Consider the following 12,003-nt stretch of genomic DNA (forward strand, 5'->3'; position numbering starts at 1 on the left):
GACTGTGCCCCGATGCCTCCTCTGGCATGGTCCTGGGGGCCATGGGAGGCCCAGGCGTCTGTCAGTCTCAGAGCATGGGGAAAGGAAGGCTGGTGTCACAGGAAGCCCAGCTCCTGGAAGCCTCCCTGTCTTGCCAGGCCCCATGCGAGAGCTTTACACTGAAGCTTTAATGGGTAGGTGGAGCCTTGCCATTGCAGTGCCAAAGACCACGCCACATCCACCTCTTTCAAGGGCTTCCCTGGTGGTTCAGATGGTAAAGAATTTGCCTGCAATGTGGGAGATCTAAGTTCAGTCTCTGGGTTGGGAAGATCCCCTGGAGAAGGGAGTGGCAACCCACCCCAGTATTCTGGCCTGGAGAATCCCATGGACAGAGGAGCCTGGCGGACTACACAGTCCATGGGGTCACAAAAAGTTGGACTCAACTGAGCGACAAACACTTTGACTTTTCAAGGCCCTCAGGCCCCTCTCGGTTGAGTGTTCTGGGCTGAGTTAGCTTCTGGGCTAGGCAGAGGGAGGGGTATCCATGAATAGCCAGCCCCACTGTTTGAGCTCCTAGGGTGGGCTGAACACTGTGCCTGGTTCACTTGCTCATGTGACCCTCACGATGGCTTATGCTCATCCCTCGGTTCACAAAGAAACCAAGGCTGGGGGGTGGTTAAGTGACTTGCCCAAGGTCACGTGGCCGGCAAGTGGCAGAGCTGGGACTGGAACCTGACAACACTGCACTCACTTCCCATCCTCTGAAGCTGGATGGGGTGGGGTCCCCTCAAACACCAGAGCCCCAGGCACCCACCAGAACAGTTGCCCCTCGTTGGTAGACCGCAGGAACTGAAATGATCAGAATGAAATACTGACCCTCACATCCGGGGCTCCCAGCTGTGACCTGCATCCTATGTTCTGGAAGCATCCACAAGAGTCATTGCACACTGAGGGTGGAGCTGGATCTTGCCCTGGTGAGGGGGTCCCCTTCGTGTTCCTGTAAATGAGGCTTTCCTGGGTCCTGAAGGAGGGGTGCAGGGGAAGGGGCCCGGCGGGGCGGTGGGGTGCTTGGCAGTCCTCCCCTCACCCCTGTGCTCCTCCTTCTGGGCTCAGGGAGGGTTGATTCCCCAGGAGCCAGGGCACTGAGGATGCGCAGCTCGCTGAGCCTCCATTTCCTTATCAATAAAATGGGGGTAGTGCCAGTAGGTGCCTCGCAGGTGAGTGTGAGGAGTCAGACAAACAAGACTGGGAATCTCTGAAGCAAGAAGATGCTGCTCTTTCCCCCTCCCTTTCCCCTCATTTTCTCCTCTTTTGTCTCTGTCACTGCCCCAGCTCTGGTTCAAATCCCAGTTCTGCCATTTCTGAGCTGTACTGGCCTCAGGAGTGTTCCTTAACATCTCTGAGCCTACTTTCTTGTTCTATAAAATTAGAATGCTGAAAAATGCGTGGTCTCGTCCATGTAAAGCTCTCAAATGGGGTTTGGCATGCAGAAACGTCCCAGAAGGAGAGTTTCTTCCCTCCTGCCTTCTCTGGCCATTATCTGAAGCCTGCATCATCTCTGGAACCTAACCCATGCTTCAGCTCTCACTTGCCTGACTCCCGGTCGCCACCTCGTGGCCTGATGGATGACTGCAGGTTCAGAAGAAAAATTCAAATGAGCTTCCAGTATGTTTTGGGGATTTAGTATTCAATAGCAAAGTACCCCCAAGGGACTTAAGGAATGAAAGCAGGGTGCTGCCCATAGAAAGGCGCCTGGATATTCTGTGCGGACAGGAGATCTGCATGAGGGACTCCTGCCCTTTCTTGCTGTTAATAGAATTTGTGCTAGGAACTTCCTGAGCGTCATTCCATGGTTGATTTGGCTTCGATTGGGGCAAGAGTTTTTCAAATGAAGCAATAGGGGTTTCTGGAACAATGGTGGGGCACATCATGGTCTCCAAGGAGTTGAAAGTTATATCTTCTTTATTGAAGGAATGGGTCCAGAGGTTTTTCGCTTTTATGATCCCTCTTTAGGCCACAAATAGGCTACTCCAGTGGCTCAGAGGTAAAGAATCTGCCTGCAATGCAGGAGACATGGGTTCGATACCTGAGAGAGGAAGATCCCCTGGAGGAGGGCATGGTAACCCACTCCGGTAGTCTTACCTGGAAAATCACACGGACAGAGGAGCCTGGCGGGCTACAGTCCATGGGGTCGCAAAAGAGTCAGACGCGACTGAAGTGATGGAGCATGCATGCCAGATACAGGTACTCCCCATATACCCTCTCCATTACTCAAGTTTGCTCATTTTATTCTCAGCTAAATCAATGGCGTGGGATGTGTCAGGCATCCTCCCACTGCCAAGGGGCTGACTGCCCCTGGCATGCCCAGCGAGGGCATCTCACCTCCTGTCATCTCTGGCTTTAGGACCCTGGGTATGCCCCATCGCTCTGAGGTTCCCACCTCTGAGCACTTGTTCTGCTGTTCCCTCCTCCAGGAGTCTCCCCCTGATTTCCCAGGCACAGCTGATGAGCCCCCTTCCCCCAGTTTTGAGGCCTTGGTGCTTCTCTCCGAGCTCCTTCTTATCTTCTTCCCAGACGGGCATGGGTCCTGGGAGGGTCTGCCGTGCAAAGGGTGAAGACCAAAAGGGATGAGCAGTCTGGGGGCTGTCTCCAAGCCCCAGGGGCTGCCCCGCAGTCAAAGCCATACATAGAGCCCCCTGTCCATCCATCAGTGCCCAGGGTCAAGGTCTGCCTGGCAGGGGGTCTGGGACACTCAGAGGCCAAAGAGAGCATCTGAGGAGAGAAGCGTTGGCCCGGCAGGGTGAGAGGAACTGCAGAGAGCAGAGACTTCACTGTCAAGTGGACTTGGCGATTGCTCCCACCCCATGGGGCTTCGAGGAGAAGGTGGAACAAGACATGTGAGGCTCAACACAGTGTGGGGTGCACGGCGAACACTCCCAATGGCTACACTCAGAGCATTGAGTGGAGCCCCTCGGTCACCTAATCCTCTGCTTCAGTGCCCGCCGAAACTTTTAATAGGTCAGCCATGGGCAGGCAGGCAGGGCAACTGCATTGCCCGAGCCCAGGGGGCGCCCCTCTCATCCTGGTGGGGGGCTGCGGCCACTCTCCTTCAGACCATCCTCCTAATGCCTATTGGACCACGCGTCTCACCACCCCCCTGTCCTGGTGGATTTGCATTCTACCAAGCTGTTGCCCAGACCTCACCCACTCCAGTCCAGGCCTCACACCCGAAGTTTTCTCAGGGAAGGTGGCAGTGGTGAGCTCCAGAGACAGGACCCAGCTGGGCCTCACACCCTTGAGGACCAGCTTTGTAAGGTGCATTCAGAATCACATTCCTCTCCTGGGACCACTCCTCTCCTCGACTCTAGACCCTCTCCAACCCCAGGTTCCTGGGAAGAATCACCTTGGAGCAAGTTGCTGCTCTCCAAGCCTCAGTTTTCTCTTCTGTACAATGGGATAAGAGCTGTTCTGGATTGTGAGGGTCAGTGGGCTGAAGTCTATGACGGCAGTGGCACAGACTTGGCTAGTATTGGTCCTCTGGAAAGAGGGGCCAGGAGAGAGACCTTGTCTCACACCCTCTCTTGTCTCCAGACCAGGCCTACATTTCCTCCCTCTCCCCTGACTTCATGTTCTGGGCTGGGGGGAGAAGACAGGCAGGCGGTGGATTAACACAGTCCCCTGTCCACCCCCCACCCAAACATTTTTTAGTGACAGGATTTTAAACGATTGCTGTTGGCAAGATAGCTGTCAGCTCACTGCTGGGGGGTGGGATGGGGGAGGGGGGCTGGGAGGCGCCTCTCACAGAAGCCCAGGCCTGGGACTTGGGTGGAAGACCCAAGTTAGTCCTGCCTCCATGCTGTTGCAGTCTGGACCAAGCGACTCGATTTCTCTGAGCCTCAGTGAGGCCATTCAGAAGGGAAGAGTTTTCTGGGTCCCTGGGCCTGACCTTGGAGGACCAGGTTGCAGGGCCAGAGTGTGGGCCTGGGGAGGCAGCCGGGGTGGTGTCCAGGCCGTGGGTTTGCAGCCGAACCTGGTTTTGAGCGATTTCTGCTGCCCCCCATTTGCTTTGTCGTACTGAGCTAGCTGGTCATCTCCTCCTTCTGAGCCTTGCATTTCCCTTCTGAAAATAGGACCTTGGAGGAGTCAATGAACAAGCCCAGAAACCCGTGGGGCTGCGGGTCGCCCGAGGCTGCAGGAGAAGGGGGGGTGCGGCCGTCCCCGGGGGCGCTGGTGCCCGTGGGCAGAGAGAGAGACGCTCCAGGTGCTCCCAGGTGCTCCTGGCTGCGGGAACAGGGAGGGGACTGAGAAGGAGCAGCCAGGTGGTGGGGGAAGGAGCAAAACATCGGGACTTCAGGTCTGCGGACTCGGGGCCTCCTGGATGCACAGCCAGGCAGAGATGTACGATGATACACCCAGGAGTGGATGTGCAAATGTCTTCACCCCTGCACAGACACAAGTCTGAGACTCCTGAGCCCGTAGGTAGATCTAGGCAGCCAGTTGCACACCAGACAGTGATCGTCTGCAGGCACCCAGCTTCCTGCACAACCTACCCAGGCAAACCGACCCACGGAGCCAGCATCGGCACGTGCTTGTGCATGCGCACATGCTGGTCTTCCCCAAGGTACTCTAGGGAACCTCGAGTCCTCAAGGAATATAGTTTGAAAACCAAATTCCTTGAGTCTCTGCCATCTCCACACCCCACCCGACCCCACCCTAACCCCCAACTCCCCTGGATCCCAGGGCCATGTCAGCCCCGTGCCCTCGTGATTCCTCAGGATTTGGCCTCAGCTTCATTCTCCCGTGTTGCAGTCCCCCGAGCGATCTCACCCACCTTGTGCCTCAGTGACCATCTACCTGGTTGTTGAACACCTGGATGCTCAGGTCTGGCCCCTTTGAAGCTCGTGGATGCCCCAGAGACCCTCAGCTCCCCGTGCTCCAGATCAGAGTGCTCCAGGTACCCCTGTCCCAGCGATCTAGTAACCTCAATGTTGCCTTCACTCCCCTCTCTCACAGAATCTCCAGGATCTTACTTCTTTCTCCCATTACCACCCTAGTCAGAACCGTCATCATCTGTCGCCTAGGCAACCCATTGACTCCCATCTTTGTCCAGTCCACCTGACCTACTTGGATCCATTCTCCACTCAGCAGCAAGACCCTGGATGGTCTGGCTTTGCCTCTGGCCTCATTTCTTCTCTCCAGGCTCCAAACTTAGCTATTCTTGCAGTTTAGGAGAGTCACAAGATTCTGCCGGCACCTGAGGTGTTTGCATAAGCTTGAAGAACTTGCAGACACTCCTCCTCCTCCTCACCCAGTCCCCTTACACCAGCTAACTTCCCATCTCAGCTTAATATGCAGTTTCTTCCAGGAAGCCTTCCATGATGCTCCGCCCTTCCAGATGAGGTTGGGTACCCCTGTAACAAGGCTGAGCTCACATCACATCATCTATCTCCGTGAGGCAGGGACTAATCCCCAGTTCTCAGCCTAGTGGCTGGCACTTAAGGGGCCCCTGTAGTGGTTGGTTGAGTGTCTTGGGGAAAGGGATGATTGAGACGGGAGGGAGGCATTTGTTTCAAGGATGGAGATGTGTCGGGGTTGGGACAGGACAAGGATGGGGAGGTGACGATTATAGGATGGAACAAGGGAATGTGTTGGGCAAGACCAGGTACCCCAGGCTCTCCCTTCCTGACCTGCTGACCCTGGCACCCACTGAGAAATCTGCTGACGTCTCAGGCAGGACTGGCTCAGGCCCCACACAGCCCCTCCCCCAAGGAGAGGCACCACAGGCGTGTACAGGTTGGTTTATTTACAAATATACTGATGTCTCGTCTTTTTCTGTTGTTTCCATTTTCTGCTTTCGTGGGAAGAGGCAGAAGGTGAGAGTGGAGGGCAGGGTGGGGGTGGTGATGTGGTAAACGCTAATAAATAATTTAACAATGACAAGTTATTAAATAAAATGTGTCTGGGGATGGCGGGTGGACAGTGAGAGTCTGTACAAGGAGAACAGGAATGGCCGGCGGCCCGGTCCCCACACCTGGCTGGGCTGGGCTCCCGTGGGACGCCGGTGGGGCGGCCGCAGCAGAGAGGCCCACTGGCAATGGCGCCGTCCAAGGGCCAAAGGTTCGAGGGTCCCTCCTGCTCCCCCAGCCCCCAGGCGGCGTGTCTGTCAATGTGGGTCTGTGAGCCTTCGTGTGTGTCTGGCTGTGTGTGTGTGTGTGCGCGTATCTGTGAGTGTGGATCTCCCCCTTCCCCACAGGGAAGAGTGAGCCCCAGAGCTGCAGGTTCTCCCAGACGGGAGGTGAGAGTCCCATCCCAGGTGGTGCCCAGAGCTCAGGCTGGGGCCTGGCAGAGGTCAGCCAATTCTCCTTCCCCCGAGCCTCACTGCTAGGGCCTGCTCATCTGGACATGGTGGACTCCCCACGTCACCGCCTCCAGGAAGCCTCCCGAGATGCCCAGCCCACCAGCACTGGCTCCTTCTCTATAGCCTCTGCTGGGCCCGTGATCTGACCCTTAGAACCAGTGTCCCTCTGTGCGGCCTCCCTGGAGGCCTCCATGGTGAAGGTGGTAACACTCCTCGTGTTACCAGGGGCAGATTCCTTCCTCCCTCTGAGCCTCAGCTTCCCCACAGGGAAGCATAACTCCGCTTTCCTCTGACACTCCCCTCCATCCATCACTTTCTCCCTCTTCCTCCAGAGAACAGTCTGTCACATCCCCCTTCCCTTGGGCCTCCCACCCAGGCACCACGTGATGGTGGTCCCACATCACGGCAGGGGTGGGGGTGGTCAAGGCCACTCACCTCCCCCGCCCCAGGTCAAGGCTGTGCTTTCCTACATGAAGTGGACAGAACCCAGTCATCTCAACTCGCCCCAACCCCAGCAAGCCTGACTGGTCCCATGTGCTTCTGCTGGGTAGCCTGCTCTGAGCCTCAGGTTCCTCATCTGAGAAATGGGTCCCCAACAGTGTCTGGAAAAGCTTGGGACAGAATGTGTATGTCTCTCCTCCCAGGAAAGAAGTCCTCAAAAGGGGCCCTACATCTTGCTCATCTGTGTCCCGACACCGAGTTGGGCAGAGTGGTCGTCAGAGCCTGGGGGCAGCAAGCTGCAGGAGAGCGAAGGAGTTAACCTAAACTGGCTGGTGGGGTGTCTCTGGCATGGGGACCTGAGGGCCCTCTGGCTTTGACAACCCGCGGGTCATCAGCACGTGTCCTGTACCAGCTCCTGGCAGGGGGCAGTGTCATGGCAGAGGCAGAGCCCAGGCTGGACTTGGGGTTTCTGCGGACCCAGTGGGGGGCAAGTCTCCAAAGAGGAGTCACGCATGTCCCCCAACTCGGAGGCCGTTCACCAGGCACAGAGCACGAGGAGCTGGCGTGGTGTCCCTATTCTCTGCCCCAGCTCTGTTCCTGACTAGCGGAGAGGCCTGTCCCGCCCCTCTCCTGGCCCCGTTCTCCAGCTGCGGGATAACGGGCAAACGAGTTGATCCATTCCTGAGGTTCCTTTCAACATAAAGAATCTGGGAGAGAAGGGCCAGGTCTACTGGGCAGGGAGCATCTACCCCAGACCTGTTCCAAGTGCCCCCAGCATGACTTGACTATATGGGCCCAAGAGGAGAAAAGGGACCAACCCTCAAAAGGACAGAGTGGCTGCCTATGGGACCAGTGGAGACCCAGGACCAAGGATGGCCCAGAACCTGGGCCGGCTGAGGCTGCAGAAGGACGCGGGACGTCGGCTGAGACCCTGTGGAAGTTTGTGGAACAAGAAGAGCCCGGAAGAGCCAGGCTGGTTGATGATAGTGGGGAGACTGGGTTATGTCTGTTCTACATGTTTAGAGGGGAAGCTGGAGCCAGGCTGGGGGGATAGGGGTGGGGGCTGGGGTGGTACAATTTTAAAAGGAAGAGCTGGAAAAGGAAGGGCTTTTAAAAGGAAGCCTGGCTTCGAGAAGTGAGGACAAAGCCTGAAAAGGGACAGAGATGAGATCAGCAGAAAAGGCAGCTGAACTTGGGGCCTGATGAAGTAGTGAGCTCCTCGTCACTGGAGGTGTGCAAGGAGAGGCAGGAGCAGTTTGGGTGAGAGCCTAGCATCAGATGGAGTGCCAAGGGGGTGGCTTCTGAGATGTCTTCCCACCTGGAGGCTGCCAGGTGGCCTGATTCCGCCTGGTCCTGGGCCCCTGACCGCCCAGGCAGTCCCCATCTGGGAGGAGGCGAAGATATATCTGCATCCATGTGCTCTGAGCTCACCTCCTCTGCCCTTCCGCCCGCCCGTCCTATTGCTGTCAGAGGGGCTCCCTGCCCCACCCCGCCGGCCTCCTTCCCTTTCCTGACGTGGCAGGGCTGACCCACAGAGGCCTCTCCGTCTCTCAGCGTGTCTAGTTACCCGTGTGCACATCCGCATGGGTGTGCCTTGAAGCATGTGCATCTGCATGTATGTCTCCATCCCTTTGAGTCGGCCTGGGCTCAACCTTCCCGCCCCCGGTGCCCCCGTGACTCCCCCTTCCCCAGGGGAGAGCCGTGGTGGGCCTGGCCCACCTGCCAGGCCCATCCCCACTCCCGCCCCAGGCTCCAGGTAGAAGGGGTGATCCTAGGCTGGTGGGCCTGCCCCCAGAGGTGGGGGGAGGTGGGTGCAGTGCAGGGCCCAGGGTACATGGGTTTCTCACGCCATCGTCTGGGGCATGCACGGGGTGGGGGCCTGCCTTGACCTAGGCCTGCGCCATGGAGGTGGCCTGGACACAGAGGGAACGTTTAAAAAAATAGAGAGAATTTAAGCTTCCCATAAAAGAGATGGGGAGGGGGAGGGAGGCGATGGAGGCCAAGGTGCGGCTGGGAGGCGAGTGGCTGTCCGAGAGTTCTGGGTCCCTGGGGGTGACATGGTCTCTGGGGGCAGGACACAGTCCCTGCCCAGGCTGCGCCTGTCTGCCTGTCTGGCTGCGCCCGGTGGGCACGTTAGCCAGGCCCGGTTGGCCGAGGGGAGGGCACCGTATGGCTGTCTGCAGAGTCTGTGCAGGCGGTGGGGTTGGGGGTGGTGAGGCAGCGACTGCGGCCAGCGGCCCCCTCTCCAGGACCCTTGCCCAAGCGTCCGTGCCGCCAGGCTGGCTCTCAGGAGGCGAAGTAGGAACTCTGCATGGAGTAGAGCCTGTCGATGGGGTTCCCCACGCGGGCCTGCAGGGAGCCCACGTCCGAGGAGCCGAGAAAGCAGTCGCTGAGGCTGGTTAAGGAGGTATCGCTGTCGATGTCGTGGAAGATGGAGTCGTTGCCTGGGGATGGGGTGGGGGTAGGCAGAGGGGGTGGGCGTCAGCACCGGGGGGTCCAGGAGGGGACTCCTGGGGGCCCCACTGGCCCTACAGGCCGTGTGGCTGGAGGTGAGGGAGGGACAGGATGACTGCCGGCCGGCGGGGGGTGTTCGGGGGCTGTGGGTGGGCGTCTCCAGGGTGCCCCCTTCCCGACAGGAGAAGGCAAATGGGCTGTGCTGGAAGGGCCTGCCAGGTCAGGCTGTGGGGGCAGGGGCCGTGCTGGGCCGTGAGGGGTGGGGCAGCTTACCATAGGGGTTCATGTGGTCACCTGGCATTTGGGGCGGCGTGAGGCCCTGCTGGAAGGGGTCGCTGCTGCCGTAGGGGCTCTGCTCCATGGCCACGATCTGCTGCTGCGGCGGGGCCAGCGGCGTGTAGGAGGCCATCATGCCCTCCATGCGACTGGACAGGACCTCTGGGGAGAGAGCACGCCCTCACTGACCGCCCAGGTTGTCCTGGCCTAGAGAGTACCTCACGGATGTGCCCCAGGAGTCCCCCATGGCTTCCCATCCCACACCACCCCCACCCTGCTACCCAGTCCAGGCTGCCTGCTGCCGTCCCTCTGACCACCTCCTTCCCAGCCCCTCCCCCTGCTGAGGTTGCCCGTGACCGTCCAGGGTCGCTGAGCCTCGATATCTGACCTGCCCCCAGACACACACACACTCCAGCGCCTCTAGCAGAACTAGTTTATCCAAAGTCAGAAGATTCTGGTAACAGCCAGGAATGACTCATTACACGTGGGTGCACTGAGTGCCCTGCACCTGCCACATCAAGGTGGAGCCTGCACCTGGGTCAACAAGGCTCAGGGAAGGAGGGCTCCCTGGAGGAAGGGGCCTTCCACCTCCATGTAACTTCAAAAACCAGCAGAGGGTTTGACCAGCCTAGCTAGGAGCAGGATGCCAGGCTGAAGGGCACCAAAGGCAGAGAAGGGAGAAACTGCCCGGTGGGAGCAGGGAGCCCAGTCTACGAGGCTGGACATGAGGACAAGAGAAGGTCATGCCTGGGGAGAGAGATGGTTCCCTGGGGACCCGAGCTGAGTCAGGGGTGGGGTGTCCCTCAAGGCTGTAGGAAGCCAGTGGAGGGTCTTGGCTGTGGAGGGACTGCGGAGAAAGGCTGGGAGGGTGGAGGACAGAGGCAGGGCCCATCAAGAGGAGACAGGTGGGGCGAGGGGCTTGGGTCCCTATTAAGGTAGATGCAGGAAAGTCTGAGAGGGGCATGAGGGACCTGGGAGAAGAAATTACTGCCCAACTGGGTGACTGAGCAGATGCAGTGCTCATGTGACAGGACAGGTCAGCGGCGACTCCCGGGTTTCTGGTGTGGGTACTGGGTGGGTGGGTGGGGCAGGGGTGGGGAGCAGCAGGGGGTGTTGTGTGCACGTGGTCCGGGAGCAAGGGCAAGAAGTGCAGTGTGGGCTGTGATGAGCTAGAGGGGACCTGGAATGTTCTTGGGGAGGCTGCATCCAGGCGGCAGCTGGGACCCCTGGAGAGCGAGACACAGTGTAGGAGCAGGCTGAGACGCCCACGGCCATGGTGGCAGCCCCCGAAGGCTGGGCTGTCTCAGGAGAGGGGGCAGAGAGAAGACACGGAGAGCTGGGCTCTGAGGACACCCGTGGCCCTGAAGCCCTCAGAGTCCTGGGCTGCCCATCAGTGCCCTGGCATCTGCCTCAGGGCACTCGTCTCCCGTGGGAGCAGACAGCAGCGGCCCCCACCCCAGTCCAGCAGTCTCAGGGAACACCTGGGCCCCCCTCCAAGGCCTAGAAGGCTCCACCGGGGTCCCGCCGGGGTCCGGGAGGCCAGCCCCAGTCCAAGATGTGGAAACAGCATTTGGGCAAAGCTCAGTCTACCCTGGACTCCTCAACACCCTGCAGACTTTCTCTGGAGATTTCTCTGGAGGCTTCCGCTGAATTCTGTGTGGGCAGGAGGGTGTGTGGTCATGTTAAAAGCACAGATTTAGGCTCCCGAAAGGTACTTCCCTGGTGGTCCAGTGGTAAAGAACCTGCCTGCCAATGTAGGAGACATAAGAGACTCAGGTTCGATCCCTGGGTTGGAAAGATCCCCTGGAGGAGGGCATGGCAGCCCACTCCAGTATTCTTGCCTGGAGAATCCCACGGACAGAGGAGTCTAGAGGGCTACAGTCCATGCGGTTGCTGAGTGGGACACAACTGAATAACCGAGCATGCATGCAGGAGCCCTACACTCAGGGCCAAAGCCTAGCTTTGCCCCTTACTAGCTGAGCGATCCCCGCGAGTCCCTTCGTCTCCTGAACCTCAGTCTGCTCATCTGAGAGGTGGGCGGTAACAATGCCCCTCCTCTCCGGGATCTGTGAGTTAAGTGAGACGGAAGCTGTTGAATGGTGAGGACCGTGCCTGGCACACAGAGAGGGTGAGTGCGGAAATTCTGTCCCCGCTCCGGGCCGCCTCCCCCGCATTTCTCCTCCTCCTGCGTCCCGCGGTCCCCACTGCCTGTCCGCTGACCTCAGCAGGTTCCCAGGCACCGGCTCCCTGAGGTCTGACCCCCGGGGTGGGAGAAATTTCCTGGGAGTCCCGTGACAGACTGAGCCCCGCGCTGGGCCCTTGGCTCACCTTGGCCCAGCCGCTGGGAGTTCTGCTGTTCCTGCTGCTGCTGATGCCGCCGTGCCAGCTTCTTCATCTGCAGGAGACATGGTGCGTGCCAGCCCCGCCTTGGCCCCCACGCACTCCCGCCCCCCCCCACCCTCATCAGGCCCCCAGCCTTCTGCCTGCCCGACCCA

The 12,003-nt window shown here is 59.0% G+C and overlaps 1 protein-coding gene across 2 annotated transcripts in view; it reads right to left on the bottom strand.

The window, feature by feature from the left end:
* Window positions 1-5,778: 5,778 nt before the first annotated feature.
* Window positions 5,779-12,003, bottom strand: part of LMX1B (LIM homeobox transcription factor 1 beta) — an 86,315-nt gene continuing 80,090 nt past the window's right edge. The window contains exons 6-8 of one of the 2 annotated variants that reach the window (XM_065927132.1): window positions 11,837-11,903; window positions 9,527-9,670; window positions 5,779-9,222 (exon numbers count right to left, since the gene is read on the bottom strand). In XM_065927132.1, coding sequence (XP_065783204.1) covers window positions 9,065-9,222; window positions 9,527-9,670; window positions 11,837-11,903 — 369 coding nt within the window. In that variant the 3' untranslated portion in view covers window positions 5,779-9,064. Of the gene's footprint in view, window positions 9,223-9,505; window positions 9,671-11,836; window positions 11,904-12,003 lie in introns of both variants that reach the window. The other variant, XM_065927131.1, reaches the window with a different exon arrangement.

This window comes from Muntiacus reevesi, chromosome 3 (genome assembly GCF_963930625.1).
Source record: "Muntiacus reevesi chromosome 3, mMunRee1.1, whole genome shotgun sequence".
In the NCBI taxonomy this organism is placed as follows: Eukaryota; Metazoa; Chordata; class Mammalia; order Artiodactyla; family Cervidae; genus Muntiacus; species Muntiacus reevesi.